The sequence below is a fragment of the Lynx canadensis genome, chromosome C1 (genome assembly GCF_007474595.2).
Source record: "Lynx canadensis isolate LIC74 chromosome C1, mLynCan4.pri.v2, whole genome shotgun sequence".
NCBI lineage: Eukaryota > Metazoa > Chordata > Mammalia > Carnivora > Felidae > Lynx > Lynx canadensis.
Window position 1 is genome coordinate 8776517 of NC_044310.1, and position 15579 is coordinate 8792095.

At 47.1% G+C, this 15579-nt stretch overlaps 1 protein-coding gene across 7 annotated transcripts in view; it reads left to right on the top strand.

Moving 5' to 3' along the window:
• The first annotated feature begins 2421 nt into the window (after nucleotides 1-2421).
• Nucleotides 2422-15579, top strand: part of VPS13D (vacuolar protein sorting 13 homolog D) — a 257865-nt gene continuing 244707 nt past the window's right edge. For 6 of the 7 annotated variants that reach the window (XM_030324829.1, XM_030324831.1, XM_030324832.1 and 3 more), the window contains exons 1-5: nucleotides 2422-2527; nucleotides 5723-5895; nucleotides 11725-11802; nucleotides 14892-15082; nucleotides 15181-15261. In XM_030324829.1, the coding sequence (XP_030180689.1) occupies nucleotides 5799-5895; nucleotides 11725-11802; nucleotides 14892-15082; nucleotides 15181-15261 (447 nt within the window). In that variant the 5' untranslated portion in view covers nucleotides 2422-2527; nucleotides 5723-5798. Of the gene's footprint in view, nucleotides 2528-5243; nucleotides 5461-5722; nucleotides 5896-11724; nucleotides 11803-14891; nucleotides 15083-15180; nucleotides 15262-15579 lie in introns of all 7 variants that reach the window. The other variant, XM_030324830.1, reaches the window with a different exon arrangement.

A 15579-nucleotide genomic window follows, 5' to 3' on the forward strand; every position in this document is an offset into this window, starting at 1 on the left:
CATTTCACTAATAGTCAAAATAGTTTTTGACTGTTATGAATAAAGCCACTGTGAACATTCTTGTATGTTTTTGCTTGTACATGTGATTTCATTTCTCTTGTGAGTAAATATTTAGTAGGAAGATTGCTGTTTGATGAACGCACTTTCAGACTGATTACAAATTGAGGGCACAAAGACTGTCTGTAATACTGGTTGAACAAATGGGTGTCCTGGGATCTGGATTAAAAATGTATTTATTTTATTTTATTTTATTTATTTTATTTTATTATTATTATTTTTATTTTTGAGAGAGCAGGGGAGAGGGGCAGAGGGAGAGGGAGAGAGAGAATCTTAAGCAGGCTGCGTGCTCAGTGTGGAGCCTGATGTGGGGCTTGATCCCATGACCCTGAGATCATGACCCTAGCTGAAATCAAGAGTCAGATGCTCAACCGACTGAGTCACCCAGGTGCCCCTCTGCATTTTTAATAAACTCCCCGGGACAGCCAAGTGGTTCTGTGCTGGAAGGTCTGGACTCTGAGATCCTTCAGCTCTAATGGGCTGCTTCCCTTCTGCCTTTCATCTGTGGAGTCTGAGGTTTTACACCCAAACCTCAGCTGCTGAGGTGACCCAGAGTTGAGACTCTGATCTGTTGGTCCCACATCAGAGGAATTTCAGCCCACGGTCACCTTAATTAGCTTAGCATTATGAGGGTTGATAATTATTATGGTAAATGCACTCATTGCCATCCTGCTTCCTGTATCTTTTGACTTTTTATGAGCCTGAGGTCTTCTTCCTGTCTTTCCGGTGCTAATGCAAGACGATGTGCAAGATGAAGTCTGAGTTGTTGACTTAGTCCTTCATTCACTTGTAGCACTTTTACTTATTTTTTTAAAGTTTATTTATTTTGAGAGAGAGATAGAGTATGCACGTGTGTGCAGGGGAGGGGCAGAGAGAGAGAGAGAGAGAGAGAATCCCAGGCAGGCTCAGCACTGTCAGTACAGACCTCCATGCAGGGCTCAAACTCGTAAACCACGAGATCACGTCCCAAGCAGTTGATGCTTAACTAACTGAGCCATCCAGGCACCCCCGTTTACAGCATCTTTAAATGAGTCTTTTCTGTGCAAGGCAAAGTCTAGGTGCTGAAGAGGCATCTGTGAAAAAGATAAAAATCACTGTTTTGGGGGGAACTTTTAGGGTGAAGAAGGGTAACAACCAAAAGATAGACAAATACGGTAATTGCAAATAGCATTAAGTTCTATGAAGAAAGTACAACAGGGTAATGGTTGAAGGGAACTTTAGATAGGGCAGCAGGGAAAAATCCTCTCTGAGGTGTAATGTTTGAAGCAAGAAGGAACTGGCTCTGGGACTGTCCAAAGTTGTTCTGTAATCATCAGCCACATAAAGTTATCGAGCACTTGAACTGTGGCTGGTTTGTATTGAGATGTGCCGGAAGTGTGAAACACACACCAAATTTCAAAGACTTACTATACAAAATCCATAAAGTATCTCATTAATTCACTTTTCTGTCGGCTACAGGCTGAGATGATCATATTTTGGACATATTGAATCAAATGAAATACGTTATTATTTTCACTTTTTCCTTTTTAAAAAATGTACCAACTAGTAAATTAGAAAAATTGTGACGTGGCTTGTATGTGTGGCTTGCATAATATTTCTACTGGACAGCATGGATCTAAGGGAGAAGCATCCTAAGTAGAGAGAATCGCAAATGCAAAGGTCCCGGGGCAGGAACTGAACGCTGCCGGGGTCTGAGTGAGCCAGGGAAAGAGTGGCAGAAATAGGAATGGACCAAATCCAGTAGGAGCTTGGTGTTGGCTCTGTAAGGGGATGGATTTTATTTAAAAAACAAACAAACAAACAAACAAACTTTTTTTAAATGTTTATTTATTTTTGAGACGAAGAGAGCGCGCCAGCCCAGAGGGGCAGAGAAAGAGGGAGACACAGAATCCCAGCCTCCCAGCTGTCAGACTGGAGCCCGAAGTGGGGAACCCATGAACCAGGAGATCACGACCTGAGCAGAAGCCGGATGCTTAACCAACTGAGCTATCCAGGAGCCCCAGGAGTTCGATTTTAATTCAAGTATAAGGGGGGGAGCCGTTTTAAGCAAGGAAGTGGCTTAGTCTGAATTATGTTTTAGCAGACCCCTGTGGCTGCTGAGTGGAGCACCCGCTGTGGATGGGCCAGATGGAAGGCAGGGCGTTGTAGGAGGAAGAATCCTGCGTTCCCACACTGTCGCAGCCGGACGAATTGGTGGCCGTGTCCTCCCCTGGGACTCAGTTTCCCCCTTGTAAGACGGGGCTCTTTGGGCCCTTCTCCAGCTCCAGCAGCCCATCCGCCAGCGGCCGCCCCGGCGCCAGGGGGCGCCTCCTCGATGACTCGGCGCTCGGCTGGCCAGGCGCCGGCGCGTCGCCCGCTCGATTGGTCGGGTCGGGGCGGGCCGGAGCGCCGCCGGCCAGCGCCATTGAGGAGCCGGGAGAGGAAGAGCCGCGCAGCGCCGGGCTGGGCGGGCGGCCCGGGACACCGACAGGTACTGGCCGGGGCGGGGGGCGGCGGGCAGGGCTCGGGACTGCAGGCGGGCGTGGGCCCGCTGTCGGCCGCCCCGGCTCAGCTTCGGACCTGGGGCCGGGGCCCGCCCGCGGGGAGCGCGCCGCCGGGAGCCCGGGGAGCCCGGCGTCCGGCCCTCCCGCCGCCTGAGCTCCTCCGGGGGCCCTGGGGCGTCCGCGCTCCCGACGGCCCCGAGCCCGCCGCCTTCTCGGGGACACCTGCGTCCCAGCCACCGCGGGCACCCCAGGGTCAGACGGGCTTGGGGCTGCCCGAGCTTCCCGGGACCCCGGCGTCCTCGTCCTGGGAGTCCGAGCCCCCGCCGGACCCGGCACCCTTCCCGGGGTCCCGGTAGCCTGGTGCCCTGGGATTGGGGGCGGTGTCAGTCCGCGTCTCTCCTCCTGAGCGGCGGTCCCCATGCGGGACCCCCGTGCGCGGGCCTCCGTACCTCACGCCCGGGAACGGGGCGCGGGTCAGTTCTCCAGAGTGTTTTGGCCACCCACCAGCCTTCTGGGGTCGCGCTCTGGGATGGGGACGTCAGGCCTCTAGCCAGTCTTTACCCCCGCTCCCCGGGGTCACACCCCGGCTGAATCCCTTCTCCCAGGGGCGGGACCCCAGGCTCTGGGCGCCGTCGCCTCCGCGCTTTATCTGGGAGGTGGGGTCTCTGTCTCCTGGAGCCCACGGAGGGGAAGAAGGGCTATGGGCCCCTCGCCTTCACGGGCAGCCCCATTCCTGGGGGCCCCGGGGCCTGGCAGCTGCCCCCTCTTGTCTTCTTTCTCATAGCACTCCGGCGCCCGTGGCACTCAGGCCCGGCCGGCTGGTGAGGAGCGTCCTGGTCCCTTTGCCAGTCCTACTCCCGGCTTTGGCCGCCCCTCGAGGGAGGGGCCTGGCTCAAGGTCACTCCCGGCTGTCTGTCCGCCTGTGGGCTGAGCCCTGATCCCCGGTGGCACCTGCCTCACCGATTAGGGGAGGTCAGGTGGGAGTTAGTGCCGGGCGGCTGCCTGGAAGCCCTGGTGGACCCGACCCGAGCGTGTAAACACTTTGGGATTCTAGCCAGTCTGGCGGCCCTTCCCGACACCGGATTCCTTAAGGAAATCCTTGAAGTGGCTTCCAGCCTGGTCTAGATGCTTAGCAGAGCTGATAGATGCTTTCTGGCTTGAGTCTTAATTTACTGACCAGGGCGTTTACGATGCTTCTCGCCCCATCTTTTTGGTAATCTGTGTTTTGCATTTTCCCACCTTGCGGGGGGCGGGGGGCGGCGGCGGTAGAGTAGGGCCTGATTCCCTCTGCTGGGAGAGCATTTGTATTTGGCACTTGAGAGAGTTTGTTAGCATTTTAGGGGTCAATGGCAGTAACTTCAGAAATAAAGAGTACTCATTTTGGCACCTTGCCTGTTGGAGTCTGCATAGTAAGGCTAGATTAGTCAGGTTCACATTTTGTTTTCACAGATTCACTTGTTTAAAGATATAATAAATAAATGTGTTTTTTTTTGTTTTTTGTTTTTTGTTTTTTACCAGACTGGTAAACATTTCTTATTTTAAAGAATTTGTTCTTGTAACCTCTTCTTTAAATACAGGTATCCAGTGATCTCTAGCAAATTCTTAGTTTTACACAAAATATGGCCTAAAAAAAAAAATCTCTGGAAAGAAACTAGCATTTCATCAGATGCTCTTTAGCTTCTGATTTATTGTCACTGTCGTTGATGGCAAATAGAAATTAATCTTGCTGGAAGAGCAAGACACTGTTGACAAATAAATTCAGTCTTTCCTGGAGGTTGAGTTAACTCTTACGGGGCCTTGTGTGTTGGGATTTTGTCGGGTGGTGGCCTTTCATTTGGGATAAGTGTATCTTTTGGCACTAAGATGAATCACCGGGGGGGTGGGGCAGAGTGCCTGGAAAGGATCCTGAAAGGGCTGGTTCCAAGTAGGACACATGTCGTAGCAAACCTGGAGTGTCCAGCATGGTGGGCTGGTATCTGATGTGCTTGGCTCAGAGCAAGATTTGGAACTTGCAGTTCTAATTGGGATCTACTAGCTGGGTGATTTCGGAGCCCATTTAAACGTTTATATCTTGGGGCGCCTGGGTGGCTTAGTCAGTTAAGTTTCACACTTTGGCTCAGGTCGTGATCTCACGATTCGTGACTTTGAGCCCCTCATTGGGCTCTATGCTGACAGCTCAGAGCCCGGAGCCTGCTTTGGATTCTGTGTCTCCCTCTCTCTCTGCCCCTCCCCTGCTCTTTCTCTCTGTCTGTCTGTCTCTCTTTCTCTCTCTCTCAAAAATGAGTAAACATTAAAAAAAGTTAAACCTTTTATGTCTCAAGTTCCATCATGTTAACTTTTAGTCGTACTAAAAGTAACCTATATATTTTTTTGTAATACTAATAAACACGGTTATTATCACGGGCAGTAGCAGCTCAGGACTATACTAAATACAGTAGCTGGGACCAGAGGATTTCTTGTGTTTGTGTTGCTAAGATAGTTCATTGTATCAGCAACCCAGGGTTCTGTCTGGGTACCTGTAGTGCAGTTCCAGGACATTTAAGAATAGCGAGAAACCACTGCCTTCTCCCTGTCATTTATGTTGTTTTATGAATGATCCTGATGAACACATTTGCAACATGGAATTAGGGAAGGCTTACAGAGGATCGCTGCCAAATGTGAAGTTCATTGAAATCTCTCAGGGCATTTTTTGCCTTCATCTAGGACAAGGTTCTTCAGCCTCAGCACTGTTGACATCAGGCTGGATAATTGTTTGCTGTGGGGGAGCTGTCTTGTGCGTTGTAGGATGTTTAGCTGCTTCCCTGGTCTCTACTCACAAGATCCCAACTGCAGCGCCCCGTCACGATAATCAAAAATGTCTCTAGACGTTGCCTAATTGCATTTGGACGAGAATCGCTGACCAGGACAGTCTACTTCCAAGGTGAATTCCTAAAGGCAAGGAGTTTCATGATCAGTTGCATGGAAAAGATAGACAACTTGGAGTTCTAGGTGTTTTTTGGTAAATTTGTGACTGTTCCTTGGTTTGATCCTCTGCCAACAGGGCATCTTGCAGTGCTCGTCACCCCTTTTTTTCTTAAATCTGGGCTTTGCATTCGTCCACCCTCAGGGAAGGCAGAGTAGAAAATCAGCTCAGAAAATCATCTGTTTTTTTCTGTTGATTTCCTTTTTTGTTTCCTTCATAGATTCTTCTATGACCATGAGAGAGAGAAATAAAGAATGATCCATGATTTTTAAACACCTTGTCTTGAGGATATAGTCATGTTGGAAGGTCTTGTAGCCTGGGTTCTCAATACCTATCTGGGGAAATACGTCAATAACCTGAACACTGATCAGCTCTCTGTTGCACTTCTGAAAGGTAAGTGTATCTCTTTTTGGTAAAGTATGCCTTTGCAGATGGCATTTCTGTTTTTTTTTAATATTCTTTTTGTTGTACTGAGAATAATAAAACATAATGCCCAGGTGGCTTTGTACTAAATATGTGTTAAAGGAAATATGTTCTTTTATATGACACTGATTATTATTACAGGGTAACTTAATGTAGCTGTATTGCTATAGATTTTAGGGAACTATTAAATATATATATATAAAAAAAAGACTATACTGCTGGTGACTCTGCTTTATCTCAGTTAACTTAAAAAAATATTTTTTAAATGTTTATTCATTTTTTGAGAGAGAGAGAGAGAGAGAGAGAGAGAGAGAGAGAGAGAGAAAGAGCGTGAGTTGGGGAGGAGCGGAGAGAGAGGGAGACACAGAATCCAAGGCAGGCTCCGGGCTCTGAGCTGTCAGCACACAGCCCAACGCTGGGCTCAAACCCAAGAGCTATGAGGTCACGACCTGAGCCAAAGTTGGACATTCAACCAACTGAGCCACCCAAGTGCCCCAATCCCAGTTAACTTTTTAACTTTATGAAGCTTTATGGAGGTGGCCATGTAGTGACAATGGCATTGGCTTGGCTTCAAATCCTGTTGTGTTACTTATTACCTATGTGAACAAGTCATTGAAATTCTGAGCCTTGGTTTCCTTAGAACAAATGGGTGATATACCTCTCCAGTGTTGTTGTAAGGATCAAACGGAATGACATTTAAAGCTCTTATCCTGCTGTGTGTAATAGACACCTAGTCAAAGTTTTCAAATATGTTACTGTGGAGTCTTTGACAGAATTTCTGAGGTCCTGTCTTGCCTAGTAATAAAGTTCTATAAAGTTTGAGACATTTTAGCCTTTACAGGCCTATCCTCGGTAAATGCCTGTACGTGATTTAACGCAGTCCAGGGATCTGGTGTGAGCATTGGAAAACGTCTTTTTTTCCCCTTCTTTTTTTTTTCCTTAAATATTTTTAAAATTTATTTTTGAGAGAGAGAGCATGAATGGGGGAGGGGCAGAGACAGAAGGGGTCAGAGGATCCCAAGCAGGGTCTGCGCTGACAGCAGTGAGCCTGACGTGGGGCTCGAACTCATGAACGTGACCTGGGCTGAGGTCGGATACTCAACTGACTGAGCCACCCAGACGCCCCTCCCCTTCTCCTTGTTTTAATTTAACTTCTTTGTGCTCAACTCACAATGGAACATTTGAACAATCTAGAGAGAGGAGATAAAGTCAGTCTGCAATCATGTAGCATCATAGAAAGTGGGAAGGAGATCTCAAATATGGCGGAAAGCTCACCTTCTGGGGGTGTGTGTTTTGGCCGGTGGACCCGGACAGGTTAGTGGAGATGACAGTGGTACATATTGTGGCATCTGAGAATAGGGTGCCAGTGGTTCACCTGTCACCAGAAGTATTGCTTTGCAGGTTTTCCTGACCCATCTGAACCAGTGAAAGGATTTTGGCAGCCACAGGCTGTGGGGACCCCCCCCTCCTCCCTCCCTTTCACTGGAAACTGAAGTAGGTTTTTTCTTAATCTTTAACTTCTGTCCTGACCTTTTTCCTCCCTGTCCTTAGAAGCGAGTTGCTGAGTGCAAGGTGAAAGTGACCAATCTGTCAGGGAAGAGGATGTGTTCAAAGTATGAGAGTAGTGTCGAGTTCACCTCTTTGGTCACTTACTGAAGTTCTCATACATGCTACAAAGCTAACCAGGTGGCACAGGCCAGGAAACAGGGCCGAGAAAGGGAATTGCAAGCCATAACCTTGCTAATAAAAGAGCCAGCTCTTTCAAGAGTGATGTGGTAAGAGGATGTTGGCTGAAGAAATGAATAGAAATGTGTGGTATCTGATGTACCGTGGAGTCTATACTAATAACAGATTTCTAAGCTCAGTTTTAGAATCTGTCTTGTAATGACAACTATGTGTATCTCTCTGGTGCTTCAGATTGCCTTTCTATGCTTATTTCCTATTTAAAAATATTGTCTGTAACAGAATAAAAAAATACTTTTTCTTTCCTAACCGGTATTAGTGTGATGCCCCGTCCTTACAGATTCAGAGCACATCACAGTGCTTGGCTAGGAAAGTTTGGGGCATCGCAGTTATAGTTAAAGCAGTGTTTGGAGGCAGGGGTTACAGTATGGGAATAAGAATGTTATTTCAGTCCATCTGGAGATATTTAGTATGCAGGATGCTTTGGGAGATGCCAGGAAGATGGACATAGTGATTGAGAGTATGGGTTTTGTAGCCGGACTGGCTTTGAATCCCATTTCCTCCATTTACCAGTAACTTGGGCAACTTACTCCAATTCTTCATGAATTCTCAAATTCTTCCTGTCCGTGAATCGGAGAGAATATTAACGGTCTCATGAGGTTCTGAGGACTGGACACATTAATGTAGGTCAAGTAGCTTAGAACCGTTCTTGGCACACAGCGGGCCCTCAGTCGATGTTAGTTACCATCATCCTCCACTGTCACGATCGTCAGCCTATGATTGGCGTGGGTTGGACTTCAACCGTGGATTGTGCACAACATACTGAAAGTAATAAAACTGTAAATAGTGTACAAGTAGTTGAAGGAGAGAGAGAGAATTTGTATAAGATGTTATTTGTTTAGTCACTCGGCAAACACCGTTGTGTGCCTGCTTTGGGTCTGGCTCTGTGCTAAGGGGTGATACAAAGAGTGGGAACAGGAGAAGATTCTAGGAGCTCAGGCCTAGGGGCTGGGCCTGGTCTCCCCACTCACAAGCTACTTGTGACTGTGAGCAAGTTACTTAGGCCTCCTCTCCACCCCCTGCGCCTCAGGCAGATCTAGGGCGGGTTCGAGCCCTGCTGCTCAGCGGCTCTGTGAGTTTCAAGCAGATTGCGTTTCTCTAAGCCTAACGTCCCTCACGTTGAAATGGAGAAAATAATAGTATTTCCTCATGTTGTTGTGCAGATTGAATGAGGCGATGCATATCGAGTGCTTGGCACCAGTCAGGTCTCACTCAGTGGTACCTGCTATTACTGTTCCTGTTCCACGTCCACGTCTGTGGTCCTTGCCCTTGGACAACTGCTATCTTGCTGGGGAGACAGAAATGATACAGCAACACAAGGCAGTAGGTAGTAACTTGTTATACCAGAGACACAGGCAGAGTGCAGTGGGGTGCCGAGGAGGGGGGTCGTCCATCCTGTTCGTAGGACCCTAGAAGGCCGCAGTGCAGGTTCTCGATAGGCGGCGTGGGACGGGTCACGACATTGCGGATAGCATGAAGCTTGTGAGCACAGGCCAAAGGTGGAAAGCTCGCAGGGTGTGTTTGGGATGGTTTGGGGCCAGAAGACAGCAGCTGCTGGTGTCATGTCGGGGAGGCAGGACTTCGGGCCGTGGGCATATCTCTATTTGTGACCCAGCACTTCGGCTCCCTCTCCTTTTTGTTCCTATAAGCCCTGAACCTCAGGCTGGCTTTTTTTTTTTTTTTTTTTAATTCTTTTAATGTTTATTTGTTTTTGAGAGAGAGAGAGACATCGTGAGCAGGGGAGGAGCAGAGAGAGGGAGGGAGACACAATCTGAAACAGGCTCTGAGCTGTCAGCACAGAGCCCGATGTGGGGCTCGAACTCCGGAATGGCGAGATCATGACCTAATCTGAAGTCGGATGCTTAACCGACTCAGCCCCCCAGGTGCCCTGCTCAGGCTGGCTATTTAAGTGACGCAGAGCCGAGGGAGGAGAATTCAGTAGTCATTGGTGATGATTGAAAAGCAGCCGGCCCCTAGATTTACCCCAGTTCTAGGGACTTTGTTTCTTGGTAGCCTAACTAAGCTGAGGAGTTTTTGAATGAGACATCCAGGAATAAGCCTGTGTGTTATCTGCCCGGAAATAAACGAACAGCGCTCTCATTTATAAAGTGCTCACCTCCTCTGGGTCCCTTGAGGGACCTTTCCCAGCAGGGCCAGTTGTGGGTACACATTTGAGTGGGTGGGGAATCAGAGAGCCTTCCGACTGGAAGGCTTCCACTGCCACCCTTTTGTCTGATTCCTTTGTTATTGACTCGCCTTGAGCGGCCCTTCTTGTTCTTTCCTCGGTCTCTTCTCCTTCCTCGACCACCTCTCTTGCCCTCTGTGCTTTAATGTTTCTCGGCGTGGACTGCCTGCAACTCCTTCCACTTCCCGCAGGTGGATAGCAGCCACCTGCCTTTGTGACAGATGTGGGTATTGAAAAATAGGGCAGATGATTCAAATCGCAAATGACGCTCTTCAGAAGGAGAAATGATATACTTTCCCCCGCTAAGTCAGTTTCAACTGTTGAGGAACATGTTTCATGTCCACCTCCCCCCTTATGATCGTTTACTCCCCAAATGTGGAAATAGGGTTGCATCCGGGATCTCTGGGGTTATTAACTTCTCCTTGTGGCTAGTCTTTATTTTTAATTTACTTACTTATTTGAGTGTGTGTGAGAAAGAGAGAGGTGGGGGGGGGCAGAGAGGGGGAGAGAGAGAGAATCCTAAGCAGGCTCTGCACTCCGAGCTGAGCCCGACCCAGGGCTCCATCCCATGAACCATGAGATCGTGATCTGAGCCGAAATCAAGAGTTGGACACCTGACCGACCGAGCCACCCAGGCACCGCAGCTCTTTGGTTGGTCTTTAAGCTTTGTGGGGACCCACATAGATACGTTTCTGCAAAAGTCTAAAACATAAGCTGCTTGCATTTGCTCAGCATCTGCCAAGTTGCTGATTTGAATACTTCTTTAGAAGCCAGTTACCCACAAGTTCTGAACAGTCATTTAAAGGAAAAAATAATTGTTTCTTGTATTAGTTTGTCTTTGGCTTACCTTCCTTTCTTCTGAGTTCTCGTACCAGTTAGTGGTTGCTGGGTGGTTGTCGTCTGTACTCCCTTTTCTCAGAAATCGCCCGAGGTCCTGCAAACAGTTTTGTCGAATGTTGCCTGTCTCCGCCCTTCAGGATGGGGCCCTGCCTCCTCTCTTCACATTCCCAGTGGCCAGCTCAGTGCCTCCTACACACTGAGGAGTCACCTCTGGGAGAGTGAGAGGTCAGCCGCTCCCTCTTGACTGTGCCTCAGTCGCTTCAGAGACATCTTGGACCTCTAGGTTTAAGTCCTATAAAAGCTGGGTCTGACAAGGACCTTCAGCGGTGGTTTGTTCTTTGCTTTCTGACAGGTCATTAAGCCTGCAAGTGGAGATATGGAGGAGAACATGTGGAGCTGGTCTCTCCAGAAGGGAGTGCAGCTCCTTTTGATGACCAACTTTATTTAACTCAGGGGCTCTCAGATGTTGTGTGCAATATACCCATTTGTTGGGGAGTGGGGGGTTTGCAGGAGCTTGTTAAAAATCACAGATTTCTTGTTTTAATCCCAGAGATGTCTGGGCAGGGGGCCCAGGAGCCTGCATTTCTTTCCAGGTGATTCAGATGTTAATGGTTCTCTGCTGAACATGCATCTAAACTCCTCTAAACTCGGGGTCTGCAACCTAGCCACTGGCCAAATCCAGACCGAGAATGTCGCTTTTATCATTTTAAAGGCTTGTAAACAACAACAACAACAACAACAGAGAGAATATACAACAGATAGCATAAGGCTTGAAATATTTACTATCTGGCTTATTATCGAAAAAGATCCCAGGCTAAACCCTTCATCCTCAGGCAAGCTTCGGCTGTCAGAGGGGGATGGTCAGGAAAGTAGTGCACATAAAGTCCATGGGCTAGTCTGGCGCTGCTTCTGGCTTTTTATAGCTGGGTGGAGATGGAAGACTTTCCCTTTAACCTGCAATGATATGCACACAGTAGGCACCTACTGCATTTGCTGGATGAACATTTCATGATGTTGTTTTTATTTCTTAGGTGCTGTTGAGTTGGAAAACTTGCCGTTGAAGAAAGATGCCTTGAAAGAGCTGGAATTACCGTTTGAAGTCAAAGCTGGTATGCGGACCTCTAAGGCCGAGAGAGGCGGTTTTGAGCCTTATACTGCTTGGGATGTGAAAACTGAGAGCCCTTGAGTTTGGCTCTGTTTGAGCAGGAAGAGGCAGGATAGGAAGTATAGACTGTAGATCAGTCCTAAAGTGTGGCCTTGTCTATCAGGATGACCTTGGGTGGTGTGGGAAGGTCAGGTGTTCCCCAGGCCCATTGAATCAGAATTGGCAAGGGAGTGTCACTGAACCGGCATTTAAAAAAAAAAATTTTTTTTTTTAATGTTTATTTATTTTTGAGACAACGTGAGAGACAGAGTGTAAGCAGCGGAGGGACAGATAGAGGGAGACACCGAATCTGAAGTGGGCTCCAGGCTCTGAGCCGTCAGCCCAGAGCCTGACGCTGGGCTCGAACTCACAAGCCGTGAGATCGTGACCTGAGCCGAAGTCGGACACTTAACCGACTGACCCGCTTAGGCGCCCCCAACCGGCATTTTTAATAAGCACCCCCAGGTGATTCTTATGTTCCTTAAAGAACTTCTAGATACAGGGAGTTCTTATTTTTGGAGAATTCTTTGTATTATGGAGAGACAGTTTACTGAATGAAAGGTGGGCTTTGGAGCATTGTGCTTGGGTGTATATTCCATATCTGCCATTCTCTGGCTGTGTGACCTTATGGAAGTTCCTTCACAACTCTGTGTGTGCCTCGTAGTCTTTAAGATGAGAGGATAATTGTTGTACCTACATCAGAGGGTTGTGGAGAGGAATACGTGAGTTAATGCATTAAAATTACTCAGAACGATGCCTGGCACACTCATAGATTTTTGCAGTTATTATAGGAGTTCTGCAGGTTTGGTAAGGAAACAAGAATGGTCATGGAATAAAAATATTCTTTGTTACGGCACCTGGCTGGTTCAATTGGAGCGTGCAACTCTTGATCTTGGGTTTGTGAGTTTGAGCCCCACGGTAGGTGTAGAGATTACTTAAAAATAAAATATATTTTTTTTAATTTCTTTTTTTTTTTTAAGTTTATTTATTTTGAGAGAAGGGGAGGAGCAGAGAGAGAGGGAGAGAGAGAGAATTACAAGCAGGCTCTGCACTGTCAGCATGGAGCCCGACTTGGGGCTTGAACCCATGAATCGTGAGAGCATGACCTGAGCTGAAACCAAGAGCTGGACACTCAACTGATTGAGCCACCCAGGTGCTCCTTAAAAATAAAATCTTAAAAAAAAAACAAAACAAAAAAACCACATTCTTTGTTAAATGACCATGTATAAAATTAGTCCCTATTCAGACACCACTCATCATTCAATAATAGCCTGTCGATGTCATTCTTTCCCTTATTTTTGGATACTTATATTAAAATAAAATGCAAGTACAATGCAAATCAGTTGCTAAGTGAAATAAGATAGAAATCTTGCAAAAGATTTAGACTTTCTTGAAGTCAATTCAAGTGATGGGTGAACTGCCAGAATCATAGGCAAAGACCCTGACCGATTAGAATCTTAAAGAAACTCTGGAATGATGATACTGTGGATGTTTCCAAAAGAGTTATTATTTGAGTATCAAAGGATTCAGAGAGGCTCTTGGAGGAAATTGATGAGGTTTTCTCATATTTTTGCAAAAACGACCCTATTTGTATTCTGCAAAAATTAAATGAAATGTAACAGAAGTTATATTTTGCTTGTCGTCTATCACCTATGCCTCTTCCTCCCAATTAATTTAGGTTAGAATTGCAACTGCACTCTAATTATTGTTAAACTCTTTGTGGTGAAAACCGGTATATGGTTTTGGTTATAATATTAACTATTAAATATACAAAACTTACTTGCAGGGTGCCTGGCTGGCTCGGTTGGTAGAGCATACGACTCTTGATCTCAGGGTTGTGAGTTCAAGCCCCATGTTGAGTGTGGAGCCTACTTTAAAAAAAAAAAAAAAAGAAACCCAGAGCTCCCAATAAAGCTCCCTCCAAAATTAAAAAAACAAAAAAAACTTACTTTCATTTTTCTAGATAAAATCCAAATTAAAATGTTTTTCATTATTTGTTGTCACATTTCTTAACTTGTTACTGGATTATACAGTCACTTGGTGTTAATGATATTTTATCTTTAACAGGTCAATCCTACTTGAATTCTAGATCTTAGAGGGAAATGATCACCTTCTGATAACATATGTTTCAGAGATACGATATTAGTTGGGCCGTGTGGATCTTTGAGAGCCATTAGGACAGTTCAGATATTCTTTTTTTTTTTTAAGTTTATTTATTTATTTTGAGAGAGAGTACAGGAGGGGCAGAGAGAGAAGGAGAGAGAGAATACCAAGCGGGCTCTGCATCGCCAGCACAGAGCCCAACGTGGGGCTCGAACTCATGAACCGTGAGATCATGACCTGAGCCGAAATCGAGGGTCAGACGCTTAACCGATTGAGCCACCCAGGTGCCACCAGTTCAGATAGTTTTATGCACTGTTGTTAGTAGGACATGCCTTTTACTAATTGTCTTTAAAGAAGGCCTGTATTCTAGGAAGCTCGGCTAGAAATGGTGGGACTGGGAAAATCCTATCACGGTCCTAGCAGGCCATTTAGTTTCTCATCAGCCTGTGTTCTCCTGAAGGATCAGAATTCGTTCTCAACAGAGTGCCACTGCAGGACCGCCCGCACTGCAGTTGGTATGTTCAAGACCGGACGTATCGTAAGCCCAGTAACTCCCAAGAAGTGCTTCTGAACCAGCCAACTAATAACCAACGAGAAATGAGTTTAGTGCTCTTAGGCTTGTGCGGGTGCTATGGGGAGAAAGACACCCCAACGTCGTTTAAGATGTAGGTTAGTTGGGGAAGAGGCAGTGCACAGAGGAGAGGTGTTGCGTTTGATAGGGTGCAGTCACTGCACTTTTTCCACCTTCTAGTTTTTTGGGTCTTGTTCTTACAGATGTCAGTGTACTAACTTCTGTCTCCCACGTACGAGAACCTGCTGCCTATTTTCGTAGATTAAACAATAAATTGTAAAAGTACTAATGCTTCTTACAGAAAACTGGAAGAATACAGAAAAATAGAAAGAAGTGCCAACACTGTGTATCGGCATTTCACGAGATTTTGCTTTTCCCAGGCTTGATTGGGAAGGTGACTCTTCAGATTCCCTTTTATCGCCCCCACGTGGACCCTTGGGTGATCTCCATCTCCAGCCTTCACTTAATTGGAGCCCCTGAAAAGCTAGAGGATTTCGATGTTGAGAAGGAGAAGCTCTTGGAGAGGGAGCGCAAGAAGGCTCTACTTCAAGCCCTGGAGGACAGATGGAAGGCAAGCCACGCCCCCCTCGGCCACCAGAGCAGCTGCGGCGAGGCACAGCATGTGAGCAGAGCATTGGACGCGGCTAACCCTCGCTCTTTCCTTTGTAGAATGAACGCCAGCGGAAGGGGGAGTCCTACTGGTATTCAGTCACTGCCTCAGTAGTTACGAGAATTGTGGAGAATATCGAAGTAAGTCCTACTGACTTTTATGAAGTATGAACACGACAGGGACTTCTCAGGCTTACGAGTGTGTGCTCCTTAGTACTTGGTTTCTCGTGGGCTGAACTGATGTGGGGTATGCGGTGCCACGGCTGACCGCTCGGGTGTGCCCTTCTACAGGCAGTGCCAGGAGGGAAACCTGAAGAGCAAGCCTCCAGCCCTGGGCAGACACAGGTTTTTCTTGCTCCGGCTCGTGCGAGTAGGAGTTTCATTTTCACTCACCTTGTACTTCACTTTGTTCTTGAGTGTCGCCCTCTTCCTTGCTACAGGATGTACCTCCTAAGAAGC